General features: G+C 47.7%; 1 protein-coding gene across 4 annotated transcripts in view; it reads left to right on the top strand.

Moving 5' to 3' along the window:
• Positions 1 to 14,779: 14,779 nt before the first annotated feature.
• The window catches only part of MXRA7 (matrix remodeling associated 7), a 30,805-nt gene continuing 26,953 nt past the window's right edge, over positions 14,780 to 18,631 (top strand). For all 4 annotated transcript variants that reach the window (XM_066234736.1, XM_066234735.1, XM_066234738.1 and 1 more), the window contains exon 1: positions 14,780 to 15,090. In XM_066234736.1, the coding sequence (XP_066090833.1) occupies positions 14,812 to 15,090 (279 nt within the window). In that variant the 5' untranslated portion in view covers positions 14,780 to 14,811. The remainder of the gene's footprint in view (positions 15,091 to 18,631) is intronic.

Here is an 18,631-nt window from a genome sequence, read left to right as displayed (position 1 = left end):
CTCATCTGGCTTGGACCCAAGGTCGCTGGCTTGAGCAAGGGGTTACTCGGTCTGCTGAACGCCCTAGATCAAGGCACATATGAGAGAGCAATCAATGAACAACTAAGGTATTGCAACGAAAAACTGATGATTGATGCTTCTCATCTCTCTTCATTCCTGTCTATCTGTCTATCTGTCCCTGTCTATCCCTCTCTCTGAATCTTTCTCTGTCCCTGTAAAAAAAAAAAGAATCTCTTTTCCTGCCTAGCCTGTGGTGGCACAGTGGGTAAAGCATCGACCTGGAATGCTGAGGTCACTGGTTCGAAACCCTGGGCTTGCTTGGTCAAGACACATACAACAGCCTGACCAGGCGGTGGCACAGTGGATAGAGCGTCGGACTGGGATGCGGAAGGACCCAGGTTCGAGACCACCCTGAGGTCGCCAGTTTGAGCGCGGGCTCATCTGGCTTGAGCAAAGAGCTCACCAGCTTGGACCCAAGGTCGCTGGCTCCAGCAGGGGGTTACTGGGTCTGCTGAAGGCCCACGGTCAAGGCACATGTGAGAAAGCAATCAATGAACAACTAAGAAGTCGCAACATGCAACGAGAAACTGATGATTGATGCTTCTCATCTCTCTCAGTTCCTGTCTGTCTGTCCCTGTCTATCTCTGCCTCTAAAAAAAAAAAAAAAAGACACAACAAAGCAACCAGTCAGTAGCTAGAGTAAAGCATCCACTTCTCTCCCTTACCCCCCCCATAAAATCAATTTTAAAAATCTTTAATAAAAAAGAAGAAAAATCTCTTTCCCTTTTCTCTCTAAAATCAATCAATAAATTTAAATAGAAAAAACAATAGGGACAGGGAATAGAAATAAGGCCTAAACACTTTGGCTGAAAGTCCGGCAGTGGTCAAAAGCCAGTAGCCCAGAGATAAGCCCCATTCCACATGTTATAGTTGTGGGCCATATTTCACCAACCACCAACTTTTTTTTTTTTTTACCTATTCCCCTTAATATAATGTGATGCAATAGGACCAAGCTCACCCTGTTGTGGAATCCTGTTTGTCATAACTGAACTCATGAGGAAACATGAGGGTGTATTTGCATCTTACATCTAAAAGGAAGTACTCCATAAGTCCTTAGCTGGTTAGAGCATCATCTCGACATTCCAAGGTTGTGCGTTTGATCCCTCATCAGGACACATCCAAGAATCAACCAATAAATGTGTAAATAAATGGAACAACAGCCTGACCGGGCAGTGGCGCAGTGGATAGAGCGTCAGACTGCGATGTGGAGGACCCAGGTTCGAGACCCCGAGGGTGCCAGCTTGAGGGTGGGCTCATCTGGTTTGAGCAAAGCTCACCAGCTTGGACCCAAGGTCGCTGGCTTGAGCAATGGGTTACTCGGTCTGCTGAAGGCCCACGGTCAGGGCACATATGAGAAGGCAATCAATGAATAACTAAAGTGCCACAACAAAAGACTGATGATTGATGCTTCTCATCTCTCTCTGTTCTTGTCTGTCTATCCCTCTCTCTGACTCTCTCTCTGTCTCTGAAATAAAATAAATAAATAAATAAATAAATAAATAAATAAATGGAACAACAAAATCAATGTTTCTCTCTTTAAAAATTAACTTAAAATTGTAATTTATGTAATTTTTTTTTTTAACAGAGAGAGAGAGTCAGAGAGAGGGATAGATAGGGACAGACAGACAGGAAGGAAGAGAGATGAGAAGCATCAATCATCAGTTTTTCATTGCGACACCTTAGTTGTTCATTGATTGCTCTCTCATATGTGCCTTGACCGTGGGCCTTCAGCAGACCGAGTAACCCCTTGCTCAAGCCAGCAACCTTGGGTCCAAGCTGGTGAGCTTTGCTCAAACCAGATGAGCCCATGCTCTAGCTGGCGACCTCAGGGTCTTGAACCTGGGTCCTCGGCATCCCAGTCCGATGCTCTATCCACTGCACCACTGCCTCGTCAGGCAAAAAAAAACCCACAAATTTTTTTTTTGTTGTTTTTTTTGGAAGTTGGAAACAGGGAGGCAGCCAGACAGACTCCCGCATGCACCCGACCAGGATCCACCTGGCATACCCACCAGGGGGTGATGTTCTGCCCATCTGGGGCATTGCTCTGTTGCAACCAGAACCATTATAGCACCTGAGGCAGAGGCCATAGAGCCACCCCCAGCGCCTGGGCCAACTTTGCTCCAATGGAGCCCTGGCTGCGAGAGGGGAAGAGAGAGACAGAGAGGAAGGAGAGGGGGAGGGGTGGAGAAGCAGATGGGCGCTTCTCCTGTAAGCCCTGGCCGAGAATCGAACCCGGGACTCCTGCACGCCAGGCCAACACTCTACCACTAAGCCAACCAGCTAGGGCACCCCCCACAAATTTTTAAATGAATGAATAATTTTTAAACAAATGAAGTGCTCCATGTAGCATCTTGACTGACATCAAATGTCAGCTCAAGCACTGCGGTTTCTCCAAAAAAGTATTCAGTGCATCCTCAGCAAAAACTGATACCTTGTTTTTTTCAACATTAGGCCTTGTGTTTGCCATGGAACCTGACAAATTTTGCCAGTTCTGTGTTTAAGATAACTATAGTGAGAGGTTGGGAGCGGTAAAGAAATAATGTTTTGGTAACAACATTTCTCTCAAACATACACTGTTCAGCCACAGAGCCTAGAAGGATCTAGAGAAATAAAAACAGTACAACCATCCTTTCCCTCACTCTGCCTGCCTAGACATCCAGAATTCTGCACAGAGGCTTGGAAACAGAGAAACCGAGTTGACCCCCCCCAAGCAATTGGAAATGAATTCTGGAAATCTGTCTTTGGGGGGCAGCCATATTACCAAAGAAGCTGCACATGTTGAAGGCTGCTGGGTCTCACCCCTGAAGGAAATGTTTAACTCCTGTTCTTTTCTTCAACTAATTCCCAACTCCTTTCATCGGGTTCCTCCGACCACGAAGTAGAAATGAGAAATAACTAACTTGGTTACCAATCCCTCAGCCCCCTTTGTCTGGTCATCGGGTTTTTTCCTGCCATTCTCCAGTCCCTTACCTAGTTAATGATATCCCCATCTCTCCCTTCCCCTTTGGTGTAGTCATTTTAAACTAGCCAATGCAGAAAAACTAAGATTATGCTGTCAACACTCCAGCCAATGGAGCAAGACCCAGCAGCTAGGGCCTGCGTTAGGGATAAAAACAGAATTTGCCCTCTTCCCGTGCACACACTGGCTGGCTTTCAATAGCAGCAGCACGCCCTTCTGCAGAAGTTATTAAAGTTGCCTTGCTGAGGTATTTTGTCTCCATGAGTCTTGCTTAATTCCATCTCTAACAACTTGGGGTCTTCTCCAGGATATCCCTTCCCCTCAGCCCTTTTGTGGAGGGAGATGCATCTCACTGCTCCATCACAGCGGCCCTTAGCTAAAAGGAAGGGCTCAGCCCAGGTTGTGAACAGATCTGGACTCTCCGCAATGCAGGAAACGGGCCCTTAAAGGAGGTACCATGGGTATCAGGCAACTCCATGCACAGACCAAGGTAAGAAAAGCCAAGGGTGCGGTGTAGTACTCCTTGGTGGTCAGGGAAGGGGGGGTGAGCCTCTCAGGAGCTCAAGAAACCTGCAGTAAGCAGGGTTGAGCCTCTCTTTGGAGCGCACCACAGTTAGGATGGGAAATAGTACCTCTAAAATAGCAACTAGAAATACCTCCCAATGTTTCACTGGGCCTAATGCCCACTTATTGGGATGATAATCCCCAAACAACTGGGAAAAAGAAGCAGTGAATGAAATCAACCTAGGAGAGCCAAGATGTGGCTCTTTTGATGCCTAAACTAAGTTGTTGCATACAAAATTGGAAATGCCGGCTCTAATATTGAACTAAATAAAACAGTTTCATTCCTGTTGGGCAAATAAGTTTGTAAAATGTGTGTTATTTGGGTTTGCTCACTTTTATTAAAAGTGGCGCTGCTGCCTGACCAGGCGGTGGCGCAGTGGATAGAGCATCGGATTGGGATGTGGAGGACCCAGGTTCAAGACCCTGAGGTCACCAGCTTGAGTGTGGGCTCATCTGCTTTGAGCAAAGCTCACCAGCTTGGACCCAAGGTCGCTGGATCGAACAAGGGGTTACTCGGTCTGCTAAAAGCCCATGGTCAAGGCACATATGAGAAAGCCATCAATGAACAACTAAGGTGTCGCAACAAAAAACTAATGATTGCTGCTTCTCATCTCTCTCCCTTCCTGTCTGTTTGTCCCTATCTATCCCTCTCTCTGACTCCCTCTCTGTCTCTGTAAAAAAAAAAAAAAAAAAAAAAGGTGGCGCTGCCCAGGGGAAACTGCTAATTACCTTCCTGCTTGGGAAGGGCCATTGTCATGCTAATGTTTCTGGAGGAGGAGTTTTCGCGCCAAAAGGTTTTTTAGAAGGAGGAAGAAGCAGAGGGAAGGAAGCCATGTTTTTTTGCAGAGTGAGAGTAGGGAGGAAGTATACTGAGAAAGAGAAAGCCAAGATGGCAGGGTGCTGAAGGAGAAGCCAGTTTGTGCAGAGATGAGAAGGGAGAAAGTTGTGCAGATGGGGAACCAGAGGTGACCGAGCTGGTGGGGGCCTTTGATTCTAGGAAAACTCGGAGAGGATTCTCCTGGTTGTGGAACCAAAGAATGTATGAATGTGTTTTGGAGCACTGTGTGTTTTCACTCACCTGATGGCTGTGAGGCTAGAATAAAGGAATGGCCCACCAGTTTTTGGCTCCCCTGTTTCTCTACTGTCTGTCCGAATCTAATGTGAACCTGCATGTCAATGGCTGTAATGGCTGCGGCTACTAGCAATACAATTCCTGTATTCAAATACTCTGGGCTTTGTTGCTTTAAAATTATAATATGTAAGAACTGCTCATTTAAACTTAAATAGAATGGAATTTTGAATCCTAAACTTGTTTCTTGGTTTGTACTGCACTCTGTAGGTGTTTCCTCACTAATTACTATGCTCTGTGTTCTTTGTCTTCAGAGTTAAGGGTCAAGTAGCAACTCTATTAGGATTAATCAGATTTTATTTATGTGTCATGCTTGTGTCTCTGTACTGTAATTGTCTTGTTTGTATATAAAACCGTACTCAGGTCTGTGAAACAGGAGAAATCAATTTCAGTTTGAGGGCCCTAATCTGTCTCATCTGTCTGTCTATCTGAAATTCTTACTCTTCTATGCGGAAAATAAATTAATAACTCAAAGTGGGGAAGAGATCTCACCCCCCCCTTTCCAGACAGTAAAACTCAGAAAATAAAACAAACAAACCACGCTATTTAAATATCTTAAAGGCTCTTCCTGGAGGTCTAAAAACTGTTGTAGTTCAGAGAACAATAGGGGAATTAACATCTCTGGACTCTGTGCTAGACTGTGAAAATGAGAGAGGTCATGCCAGGACCTCAGTGTAAAGGAAAATTAGGGCCCTTTTAAAATCCAAGCAGAGCCTGAACAGGTGGTGGCGCAGTGGATAGAGCGTCGGACTGGGATGCGGAAGGACCCAGTTTCGAGACCCTGAGCTCGCCAGTTTGAGCGCAAGCTCATCTGGCTTGAGCAAAGAGCTCACCAGCTTGGACCCAAGGTCGCTGGCTCCAGCAGGGGGTTACTGGGTCTGCTGAAGGCCCACGGTCAAGGCACATGTGAGAAAGCAATCAATGAACAACTAAGAAGTCGCAACGCGCAACGAGAAACTGATGATTGATGCTTCTCATCTCTCTCAGTTCCTGTCTGTCTGTCCCTGTCTATCTCTGCCTCTGTAAAAAAAAAAAAAAAAAAAAATCCAAGCAGAGAAGACTATACTTGCAGGGATTATTTCTATAGTTTGTTATAAAATCCAAGCAAAGGCTCAGTAGACCACCAAGGACAAACACATTTTGCCTCCTCTGCAACTATTAATAATACTATAAAAGATAAGTAACTCAGAATTTTTTTTTAACCAGGTGGTCTAGAAAAGCATTTAATACTACTACTAGTTTAATTTAATGACTTTTAAAGTTCTTAACAGAAAAGAAGTTTGTTTTGCCTGGGTTTACAAAAGGTTCCTGTAATTTCTGTTATATCTTTTGAAAATATAAATTTGTTTGCTAATGAAATATGTTCTGTCAATGTAAAACAACTTCTAAACCTGTAAGGATTTTTTAATAATTTTATTTGAGCTGTTTTTGGAAATCTTCGAAGTGAACCTAAAGGTTAAGGTTTGAAGACCGAGGTTAAGTAAGGCAGGATAAATAATGGATGTCTGTATTTTTTTTTTTTTTTTTTCATTTTTCTGAAGCTGGAAACAGGGAGAGACAGTCAGACAGACTCCCACATGCGCCTGACCAGGATCCACCCGGCACGCCCACCAGGGGGCGACGCTCTGCCCATACTGGGCGTCGCCATATTGCAACCAGAGCCACTCTAGCGCCTGGGGCAGAGGCCAAGGAGCAATCCCCAGTGCCCGAGCCATCTTTACTCCAATGGAGCCTTGGCTGCGGGAGGGGAAGAGAGAGACAGCGAGGAAAGCGCGGCGGAGGGCTGGAGAAGCAAATGGGCACTTCTCCTGTGTGCCCTGGCCGGGAATCGAACCTGGGTCCTCCGCACGCTAGGCCGATGCTCTACCGCTGAGCCAACCGGCCAGGGCTGGATGTCTGTATTTAATTTTGGTCTTTTTCAACTGGAATTACTTAACTGTGAGTCTGAACAAAGAAATCCTTTGCTGGATAAATGAGAGCCTGGACTTGTTCAGCTCCAAAGATAAGGGGCGCTTCCTGCCTCCAGCCCGAATCCCGGTATTCTTAGGCGACTAAGAATCTCTGTGCAGGAGTCAAGAGGGCATCCCTCATGATGTGTAGGCAGCCCCATAGGGACTTCCAAATTCAAATGTAATTAGATAATTGACTCATTTGGGGATGTGCACATGAAGGGTGGATACTTAGCACTCCAAGAGTCCTCACGGCTGTATTAGGCAGCAGGGGAGAGAAACCTAGACATGTAAGAGGGTTTGAGATGATTCGTGAGGTGAAATCCCTTGGAGCTCAACCCACAAGCCGCACACGTGAACCCACTACACAATATCTCTAGAAATTTGTCAGACTGCAGATACACAAAGAAAACTAAAATTAACATGGGAAATCATACCTTTAAGGTTGACAAGCCCCAAGGACACCAGTCTCCCCATTAATAATCCTGTGGGTTAACTTGCAAGTATAAGCTTGAAGTGCCCAAAGTGGGGACCTTGTGATCCCTCTGAAGTGATTTTTTTTTTCTGCGCTCAATTAAAAAATGCCAGCTCGAAAGTTAATATTAAATGAACGTAAAGCAGACATTGGTTGGAAATAGGAGCTTCTGGGAGAAGAACAGATAAATTCTTTAAGAAAAAGAATTTCATCTATTTGTTACTTCAGAGTAAAGCTTATGTGCAAATAGTAGGAATATGTAATCAACCAATAATTGTTAAATCAAAATCTGTCCCTTTCCAATGAGGGAATATTGAGGGGCGATATATATTTTGTTAATCAGTTTTGCCCCAGTTAACCTAATAGGGTAAAATGTATTTAGAAATAAGTTAAATACTGCACTGATTGGGAAAATAATAATTTTAAAGGAATTTCCATGAAAGGAAAATAATCTTGAGACTGAAAATTTGTTGCAGGACATTCCAATGCAACTTTGGGCCTTTTTCAGTACAGATATTGGCAAGATTTGCCAATATCCTTTAAGATCTGATGTATTAGTAGCTGGAATTAAGACCATTATACTAGATTACTTAAAATGGGGATTTATAATTCTATGTACAAGCCTTTGTAATTCTAGCTTCCCAGTAAAATATATTTATACAGAATCATAAAGCTATAAATAAGATTGTTATTTCCAGACATCCTGTGGTTCCAAATCCCCATAATCTCTTACCAGCTATTCCTGTGGATTGCCAATATTTTTCAATGACAATAAAGTCATGTAGTGCCTGTTTGAACATATCTGAAAAATAAAAGGACAGGAACACCTCTTTGCTTTCACCTGGGAAGGTTCTAAATTTAGTTGGACAATAATGCTCCGAGGTAGACGAGGAGTCCCACCTATTAGGACTGGAATAGTGCTGAATTTTCCAGAGATTTCACTCCAATCCGATATGCAGATGATATACTCTATGCTCTGGGACAAACTCTGTTTCTCTTTACCTACAATGAAATACTTGGGTTATTTGGGTTATCTCACATTTAAAAATGGGATTGCCCTGGCTGGTTGGCTCAGTAGTAGAGCGTTGGTCTGGCGTGCGGAAGTCCCGGGTTCAATTCCCGGCCAGGGCACACAGGAGGGGCGCCCATCTGCTTCTCCACCCCCTCCCCCTTCTTCTCTGTCTCTCTCTACCCCTCACGCAGCCGAGGCTCCATTGGAGAAAGTTGGCCCGGGCGCTGGGGATGGCTTCATGGCCTCTGCCCCAGGTGCTAGAATGGCTCTGGTCGCAACAGAGCGACGCCCCGGATGGGCAGAGCATCACCCCCTGGTGGGCATGCCGGGTGGATTCCGGTCGGGCGCATGCGGGAGTCTGTATGACTGCCTCCCTGTTTCCAGCTTCAGAAAAATACAAAAAAAAAAAAAAAAAAAAAGGGATTAGGTAAAAAGTAAAGTAGATAGCCTATCAGGCGGTGATACAGTGGATAGAGAGTTGGCCTGGAACACAGAGGACCCAGGTTCAAAATCCTGAGGTCACTGGCTTGAGCGCAGGGTCATCTGGTCTGAGCAAGGCTCACTAGCTTGAGCCCAAGGTCGGTGGCTTGAGCAAGGCGTTACTCAGTCTGCTGTAGCCCCCCCCCCAGGGGTCAAGGCACAGATGAGAAAGCAATCAATGGGGGCCCTGGCCGGTTGGCTCAGCGGTAGAGCGTTGGCCTAGCGTGCGGAGGACCTGGGTTCGATTCCCGGCCAGGGCACACAGGAGAAGCGCCCATTTGCTTCTCCACCCCTCCGCCGCGCCTTCCTCTCTGTCTCTCTCTTCCCCTCCCGCAGCCAAGGCTCCATTGGAGCAAAGATGGCCCGGGCGCAGGGGATGGCTCTGTGGCCTCTCGCCCCCTGGTGGGCGTGCCCGGCGCATGCGGGAGTCTGTCTGACTGTCTCTCCCTGTTTCCAGCTTCAGAAAAATGCAAAAAAAAAAAGAAAAAAAGAAAAAAAAAGAAAGCAATCAATGAACAACTAAGGTGCTGCAATGAAGAATTGATGCTTCTCATCTCTCTCCCTTCCTGTTTGTCCCTCTCTCTGTCTCTATCACACACACACAAAAAAAGTAAAGTATATATGCTGAAATTTCTTTTACATGGGGAGGAACAAGACAGTTATCAGTTAATGGTTCACATAAGGATAACAATGGGCGGGTCTCTTGTCTCCTGCTCTAGTGGGATGTATGGCCTCATGGGGAAAGACAAAATTGACCCTCACATTCCAAAGGCATGTAATCAGGTACATTATCTTAGATGCAGAGGACAATAAACAGGCTTGAGTGGAGGTGAGCATTGACGTTGAGAGGGAACACCTCCCTAGGAAATGACTGCCTGCCATAAACTACTTTTGCTTTGAAGGGTTTGATCCAGTGCTGGTCAACCTGGTCCCTACCACTCACTAGTGGGCGTTCCAGCTTTCATGGTGGGCAGTAGCGGAGCAACCAAAGTATAAATAAAAAGATAGATTTAACTATAGTAAGTTGTTTTATAAAGATTTATTCTGCCAAACAGTGAAAATTCGACATAAAGTACTTGGTACTGGCTGAAACTCTGCTTTATAAATTTTATAATGTTACTTCCCTACTTTATAAATCATCATTACTGTGGAACCGGTGGGAGTTTATAAAATTTTATTACTAACAGAGATACAAAAGTGGGTGGTAGGTATAAAAAGGTTGACTACTCCTGACTTAGACCATCCTGAGTATTTACTTTGGGTCTCTGAATTTGCAGGGCCATTGTGCAGGGCTCATCTGAGCTTATCAGTTTTAGTTCATAGCCCTGTCTTTAATTTTTTATCCACAGTTTATAAAAGTATCAATCCAAAATTGCTAATTACTAACAGTCCTCATTGAAAGTTAAGGGTTTTAGAAACAGAATTCCGATTAATTGGAAATAAATTGTATGGTTTTAATGATAGAAAGCATAAGATATGGAGGTACTTTTGAAAGGAAAAGAAAAAAAAGCAAGTCAACAAGGACAAGGAGGAGGAAAGGGAGAGAACAAATGCTTTAAATGTATAAAGTCGGGTCATTTTAAGAGAGAGTCCCAGAATGGGATAAAGAGAAAAACCTGTTTCCCCTCCTGACGTTCAACAAAGAATAGGGGGGTCCGGGGCTCTTCTACTCCCATGGGTCTCACCCAATAGCCCCCTTGTGAATTTAGAGGTAGGATTGATTTATTAGGAAAAGATTTAATGGTAGGACTCCAAGTTGGAAAAGGGGGTGGGCCTCCAGGCCTTTCTCTATCTAATAACCATAGTAGATGTGAAGGATTTAAAACAAACCCTAGCAATAGAAACAGGATACCAAGATGCAAATGCCTGGATAGAATGGATCAGATATTCTGTCAGCACTCTAAACAAAAGCAATCGTTATGCTTATGCTACAGGAAGACTGGAGGCTCTGATAGTCCCATTTAAGTCCCATTTCCACTTGGGTGGTCCTTAACCTTGATGGGATGAACTGCATGGTAGCTGTGTTCCAATGTGCCACATCCTGGCAAAAAAAAGTCATGTTGATCATTATCACTGCTATTTTCTAAGGACAAAAGCCCAGCGGGTTAGCCCCTGAGGGCTATCAGAATACCTATTCCTATAGCCAATTTCTCTTCGTGCCTCTCAAGGTCAGGGGACAATCTGACCTTTGTAGGAAATCTAATTCGGTGCAGTGAAAGACGACCATTCACAGGGCTGCCAAACCAATCTGCCCTTATCATCTCCAGAGCTGATGTCTGGTAGTATTGTAGGACAAAAATCTATGAGACTCAACCTCATTCACTTCCCTGCCTGCCCTCCTTACTGATCACAGAATAGGTGAAGTAGGCCCTGGCCGGTTGGCTCAGCGGTAGAGTGTCGGCCTGGCGTGTGGGGGACCCGGGTTCGATTCTCGGCCAGGGCACACAGGAGAAGGGCCCATTTGCTTCTCCCCCCCCCTTCCTCTCTGTCTCTCTCTTCCCCTCCCGCAGCCAAGGCTCCATTGGAGCAAAGATGGCCCAGGTGCTGGGGATGGCTCCTTGGCCTCTGCCCCAGGCTCTAGAGCAACTCCCCGGAGGGGCAGAGCATCGCCCCCTGGTGGGCGTGCCGGGTGGATCCCGGTCTGGCGCATGTTGGAGTCTGTCTGACTGTCTCTCCCCATTTCCAGCTTCAGAAAATAAATAAATAAATAAATAAATAAATAAATAAATAAATAAATAAATAGAATAGGTGAAGTAAAAGGAGTACGTTAACTCCCAGTGGGTCATTCGACCCGTGTGTGTGTGTGTGTGTGTGTGTGTGTGTGTGTGTATGTAAATTCTATTGCAGTTCTATGGTGTGTGGGAGGGGGGTGTCCCAATGAGTTCAAGCCACAAACTCAAATTGTAGCCAGATTTGAATCAGCCTTATTCTGGTAGGTAACTATAAACAAGAATGTAAATTGGATAAACTATATATTTATTTTATTTATTTTATTTATTTTCAGAGACAGAGAGAGAGTCATAGAGAGGGATAGACAGGAACAGACAGACAGGAACAGAGAGATGAGAAGCATCAATCATTAGTTTTTCGTTGCGTATTGCAACACCTTAGTTGTTCATTGATTGCTTTCTCATATGTGCCTTGACTGCGGGCCTTCAGCAGACCAAGTAACCCCTTGCTCAAACCAGCGACCTTGGGTTCAAGCTGGTGAGCTTTTTGCTCAAACCAGATGAGCCCGCCCTCAAGCTGGCGACCTCGGGGTCTCGAACCTGCGTCCTCGGCATCCTAGTCTGATGCTCTATCCACTGCGCCATCACCTGGTCAGACAAACTATATATATTATAATCAACAAAGATTTGTCAATTATACAAGAGATGCAATTAAGGAAATAGCAGAGCAACTTGGCCCTACCAGCCAAATGGCCTAGGAAAATAGTCTAGCTTTAGATATGATGCTAGTAGAGAAGGGCGGGGGATGGGTTATGATTGGAACCCAGTGTTGTACCTACATCCCCAATAACACAGCCCCAGATGGTACTATTACCAAAGCCTTACACAGATTGACCACCCTAACAGATGAATTAACAGAAAACCCAGGTATAGCCTGACCTGTGGTGGCGCAGTGGATAAAGCATCGACCTGGAACGCTGAGGTCGCTGGTTCAAAACCCTGGGCTTGCCTGGTCAAGGCACATATGGGAGTTGATGCTTCCTGCTCCTCCTTTCTCTCTCTCTTTTTTTCTCTCTCTCTCTCCTCTCTAAAATGAATAAAGTCTTTTTTTTTTTTTTTGTATTTTTCTGAAGTTGGAAACGGGGAGGCAGTCAGACAGACTGCCCATGCGCAGATCCCGCATGCGCCCAACCAGGATCCACCCAGCACACCCACCAGGGGGCGATGCTCTGCCCATCTGGGGCATCGCTCTGTTGCAACCAGGGCCATTCTGAAAGCGCCTGAGGCAGAGGTCATGGAGCCATCCTCAGCACCTGGGCCAACTTTGCTCCAATGGAGCCTTGGCTGCGGGAGGGGAAGAGAGAGACAGAGAGGAAGGAGAGGGGGAGGGGTGGAGAAGCAGATGGGCGCTTCTCCTGTGTGCCCTGGCCAGGAATCAAACCCAGGACTCCTGCATGCCAGGCCGATGATCTACCACTGAGCCAACTGGCCAGGGCTAAATAAAGTCTTTTTTTAAAAAAAAAAACCCACAAAAAACCACAAAAAAACAACCCAGGTATAAATGATCCCTTCACTGATTTAATGGAACAATGGTTCAGAAAATGGAAAGGATTAATGACCTCTGTATTTACCTCCCTGGTTATTATTATTGGAGTCTTGATTCTTTTTTTTTTTTTTTTTTTTACAGAGGCAGAGATAGACAGGGACAGACAGGCAGGAACGGAGAGAGATGAGAAGCATCAATCATCAGCTTCCTGTTGCGCATTGCGACTTCTTAGTTGTTCATTGATTGCTCTCTCAGACATGCCCTGACCATGGGCCTTCAGCAGACCGAGTAACCCCCTGCTGGAGTCAGCGACCTTGGGTCCAAGCTGGTGAGCTCTTCGCTCAAGTCAGATGAGCCCGCTCTCAAGCCAGCGACCTCGGGGTCTCGAACCTGGGTCCTTCCGCATCCCAGTCCGACGTGGAGTCTTGATTCTTATAGGATGCTGTATCATCCCATGTGCTCGAATCCTAATTCAGAGACTGATCAAAATGGCCATAACCAAGCAGAGCCCTCCCTTTACTCTAACCAAATGCTAGTAATGAACACCAATGACTAGACCCAACATCTGCTCATCAAATTTGACGAAAAGAAGGAAGACTGAAGAGGTATAACGAAAAGGGGGCATTGAAAGAAATGTTTAACTCATGTTCTTTTCTTCAACTAATTCCCAACTCCCTTCATTCAGGTTCCTCCAACCAAAGAACAGAATGAGAAATAGCTAGCTTGTCTACCAATCCCCCAGCCCTTTTGTCCGGTCATCTGGGTTTTTTTCCTACCATTCCCCAACCCCTTACCTAGTTAATGATATCCCCCATCTCTCCCTTCTACCTTGGCACAGCCACCTAAACTAGTCAAACCCTGGCCAGCTGGCTCAGTGGTAGAGTGTTGGCCCAGCGTGTGGAAGTCTGGGGTTCGATTCCCAGCCAGAGCACACAGGAGAAATGCCCATCTGCTTTTCCACCCTTCCCCCTTTCCTTCCTCTCTGTCTCTCTCTTCCCCTCCCACAGCCAAGGCTCCATTGGAACAAAGTTGGACTGGCCACTGAGGATGGCTCCATGGCTTCTGCCTCAGGCGCTAGAATGGTTTCTGTTGCAATGGAGCCACGGCCCAGATGGGCAGAGCATCACCCCCTAATGAGCATGCTGGGTAGATCCCTGTCAGGCGCATGCAGGAGTCTGTCTCTTTGCCTCCCTGCTTCTCACTTCAGAAAGAAAAAAAAAAACCAACTGAGAAAAAATAAGATTGTACGGTCACACTCCAGCCAATGGAACAACATCCAGCAGCCTAGGGCCTGCCTGAGGGATAAAAACTGAATTTGCCCTCTGCCCGCACGCTTGCTGGCTGGCTTTCAATAGCGGCAGCACGTCCTTCTGCATTATGAAAATTGCCTTGTTGAGGTATTTTGTCTCCACAAGCCTTGCTTAATTCCATCTCTAATACCCTGGAAGGGAGATTCAGACTGGCCAGGAACTGAAAATGACTGCTTTGTGGAAATGTATCAGGGCAACCCTACTTAAAGCGGCTGTCCCATGTGTCTATAAAGTGGCTAAAAGTAAGCGGGGATTGACATGTGGGTGTCATTGTCCTACAGGACATCCAGAGCCAGTTTATGTGAGCCTTTCTGGCTTAACTTCACCCAAACTAGCACTTCTATTTCCAAAATGCTCTAAGGTCTAAAATGATGCCCAAAGATGACAATAATCTAAGGGCACCCAAGTAATGAGTATTTCAAGCCGGTGTTCAAAGCGTCAGTCCTGCTCGGGTCAAAGAACGGTTGGCGCACCTCGGGTTTCAGTCAGATGCTCTTCCCAAAGGGCCAGGGCTCTGGTCCCCAGGGTCTGTTACTCCAGGGGGCTAAGATGTCGGGGCGGAGGCGGGGCAACTCAGGGCTCCGCCCCGGGGAGGGGCACCCAGGGCTCCTTCGGGGTCCCCGCGGGCGGGCACTCCGGGAGCCGGAGCCGTGGCGCAATGGTGTCGCCCGCCGAGCTGCTGGCCGCGCTGGCCACCGCGCTGGCGCTGCTGTTTGCCTGGCTCCTAGTACGGCGCGGAGCGCCCGCCAGCCCGGACCCTGCCGGCGCGTTCCCGAAACCCGCGCCCCGGGTCGAGGCCAGCGGGACTTCCGCGCCGCCCAGCCCCGGAGCCCAAGAACCAGCGGCCGCGCCCAAGTCGCCGGAGCAGCCCCTCGCTGTGCTTGCGGAGCCCGCAGTGCCGGCGGAGGCGGAGGAACAGGCCGCCGAGGCGAAGCAGGTATGGGCCGGACCCCTAGGCGCCCTGCCCACCCGTGCGGTCCACTCCTGGCTCCCGCCGCCCGTGCTGCCCCACGCAGAGCCGGGAACCGGGTCCCCAGTCTCGGGACGGGCGACCGGGGGGAACACAGAACTTGGGCGGCAGGAAAGGAGGGTCAGCGAGCAAATTCACCGTCTCCCCCAGAGCTTGTCGCCCAGGGCCGAGCCAGTCAGAGTTCGGTTTTGTTGTTTTGCTTCTTTTCCTCTTCGCGGCGTCTCCGAGCTCGGACCTCGGCTTCCTGCTCCGGGCGATGCGGCCACTCCGCCGCCACTCCGCCGCCGCTCCGCCGCCGCTACACTCCCAGCGCGCACGCCGCACTACTCCAGCTCATGGGTTCCCAAATCCCCTTGCAGGTGGTTTCTTTCAAAGCGGGCAATGAGAGTTGTCTTACTTGTGAAAAAAATATATAATACTTAAAGAACAAAAAAGGAAAGCTGCCGTTTCCTTTTAGGCCAATTTGAATTCCAGATTCCAGAGTCGGTGATGTCACTTTGCATATGGTAGGATGGAGAGATGAGGCGCCGGACAATCGCAGCCATTCCTATTGTCATTTTCAAACTGCACCTGCGCCAGAGCACCTATCCCCCGGGGGAGCTGATACGCATGGCCGGGGTGGAGTGAAGAAACAGGATAAAGCTCCGCAGCCCAGCGGAGCGCCCCCACCTCACCCTGGCTCCGACTTCTGCCCAAGCCCACTCCCACCATGTCCATCAGCTCTGTACTGTCTCTGTCCCGACCGCTGCGTTGCTGCTGCAGGGCATCCAGAGGGGTGTCGGATAGCTCGCCTGGACCGCCCCTCCCCCCAAACAATTTCCCAGCCCCTCTTTAGATTGGAAGCCTATTTACCAGGCTGAAAAACAGGCACTGTCTCAGTATTTCGGTACCTTTGGCCCCTGCAGGCCACCCCGGAACGTTCTGGGTCTAATCAGAATGCCTCGTTCTCACTTCTGAGCTTCCCGTTCTTGGAAGGGAGGCTGGCCTGAGCGAGCGATTTTGGTGCGTGGTCAGCGTGTCTGCAGCACCCACTCTGAATTTTGCTGGACCCAGTGGTTTACGCTGGAGAGGAACCCTTGAGGGAGGAGGATGAGTAGAGGCTTTTCTGTGTTCGCTGAGTGTCCCGTACCCCCGCTAGTCAGATGCTTTGCTTGACAACTGGGTGACTAATTGTGTCATTAAAGAGGCTTCCAACCGGTCTGAAGGAGCTGCTATGTTCACCCAGGTGTGGACAGGGATTCCGGTTTCATGGAACTCGTGCTCTCCAGGGGGAGCCCAGGCCCCCCGCTGTTCTTGCTAACCTCACCCTTGGCGGTTGAACTTAGGGTCTGCTTCCGCATTTGGGATTCCTGTCTGCACTCCGGCCTCTTGGGAACCGGAGAGGCGTATGGGCTATTCTCAGGCTGCTGCTTGCTTTTCAATAGCCCTGCTCCTAAAGGTGACATGGTGGCCCTTAAACACCCAGTGCCAACTTCTAGACTGAAGTTTAAAATGCCCTTTAGTCATGCCCAGCCCTGTCTGGATCCTCTGGGCTACAGCACTTCCGAGAGAACTTTCTACAAGGCCCCTGGGCTCTCTGCAATATGGTACTAATGCAGTTTAGTGCTGTTGTTTAAATAGCAGCTCAGCACAGTCGCCCTCTGTCTGGGAGAATGCACATCCTGTGAGGGTGGGTGAGCACATCAAAGGACAGGGTACCTTACAGAGAGGTTCATGTGACAGGCACAGCCCCCGGTGACGCCAGTCCTTCCTCTCTGAACACCCTGTCCTGCGATAATCCATCCTACTTGAGAATTAATTTGAAATCAGTTTCCTTACTCAGAGATCTTGTCCTTCCCTTTGGGGTTCAGGTCCCCACCCCTTTCTGAGTTGTTGAGCCCCCACTTAACTCTAACTGGCAAACATGAAGTCATTGTGGTTGCATAAGGGCCGGAGATCAGGTGCTATAGGGACACAGATACCCACTGTCCCCTCACTTTCACTTTCTTGGGGTTACCCCAAGAAAAAATTGCTAAGAAATTGCCTGGAAGTGGATCTGCGCATTTCAGGAGCAGGTCCCAGGGTTATCTTCTGATTCTCATACTATGCAAGACTGCAGAGCTATGAGAAGGCCCCCTGGGAAAACGGGTCGGGTCCGGGGAAACAGAGAGTGTGACCCCTAGCCAGCCTTTGGGCCTACCCCTATGTGACGGGCAGCAGGGTAGAGGAGGGAGGCAGGAGTGGGAAGTCACTGCTCCCAGCGAGTGGCACTTAACTCCACTCTACCCTCCCCCCTCCTTTTCCATTAACCGCATCTCCTCTAATCCCAACCAGCTCCCTTCCCTGTCAGCCAGTGAGGCCTGGGGCAGCTGCTGCCTCCACTCACAAAGCTGATTATGGAGAAGGATCTGGAGCCCAAAGAAGCAGCCTTGCAACATGGCTGTGGGTTGCTGGAAAGTGTCCTTGTGGTGCTGGGGAACTGAATAGCATGAGGGCTGGGACACTAAGCATGGATGGAAGAAATGGGGGTGGTCAGCCAAGCCAGGGGTAGAGGATTAGAACTAGTTTCTTTTCATTTCTCTCAGGGATTCAGGTGGGGGTGGGCAGCGGAAGAAGTGCAGGCCTGACCCACCCTCACAAAGAGTCATGGTGAACAATGTCTGGAGCCTTTCAAGGTCCCTTTCAAGGTCAGGACATTGCTTTTTGGTGCTGCTGTATGGGTTGGGATTTAGGGTTGCCAGGCTTCTTACCTAATGGAGGTATGGGTCCCAGTAAGGCCCTATCTTAGAATTCCCAAACAGTGACCAAGGGGGAAGGACCAAGTGTCATTCAAACAGTACTAGTGTTAATCTGGCCCTCTGGTCCTGGCTCTACTCACAAACTGAATAGGGACTTCCTACAAGGCAGCTGGCCCATGCAGAGGCGGTTTAAAGTCAGTTGAGGCCCCGGGCACATAAGAAAATATTGGGCCCTTTAAAAAAAAGAGAGAGGGAAAATAAAAATACATGTTAACCATGTTTTTAAATAAATAAAAAATATTAATGTTAAAATTGCACATATGAAACCAATCTTGGTGTCATTAGAAAAAAGTATAAAGTTGGGGTTTTGTGGGACCCTTCAGAAGTCAGGGCCCAGGGCATGTGCCTGGTGCGCCCACCGTTAAATCCGCCTCTGTGCCCATGTCACCAAACAAAACGGGCAGCGAGACCCTTTTAGATGAAAGGAGACACCAAAGAAACATGACAAATGCACTGCCTGATCTTTGACTGGATCCCGGATCAGGGTGGGGGTGGGGGACTGTAAAGAACATTTAGGACAGGGGTCCCCAAACTTTTTACACAGGGGGCCAGTTCACTGTCCCCCAGACTGTTGGAGGGCCGGACTATAAAAAAAAACTATGAACAAATTCTTATGCACACTGCACATATCTTATTTTAAAGTAAAAAAACAAAACGGGAACAAATATAATATTTAAAATAAAGAACAAGTAAATTTAAATCAACAAACTGACCAGTATTTCATTGGGAAC

The sequence above is a fragment of the Saccopteryx bilineata genome, chromosome 6 (genome assembly GCF_036850765.1).
Source record: "Saccopteryx bilineata isolate mSacBil1 chromosome 6, mSacBil1_pri_phased_curated, whole genome shotgun sequence".
In the NCBI taxonomy this organism is placed as follows: Eukaryota; Metazoa; Chordata; class Mammalia; order Chiroptera; family Emballonuridae; genus Saccopteryx; species Saccopteryx bilineata.
The sequence above is the reverse complement of the archived record's forward strand: the minus strand, read 5'-3'. Positions and strand labels throughout refer to the sequence as shown.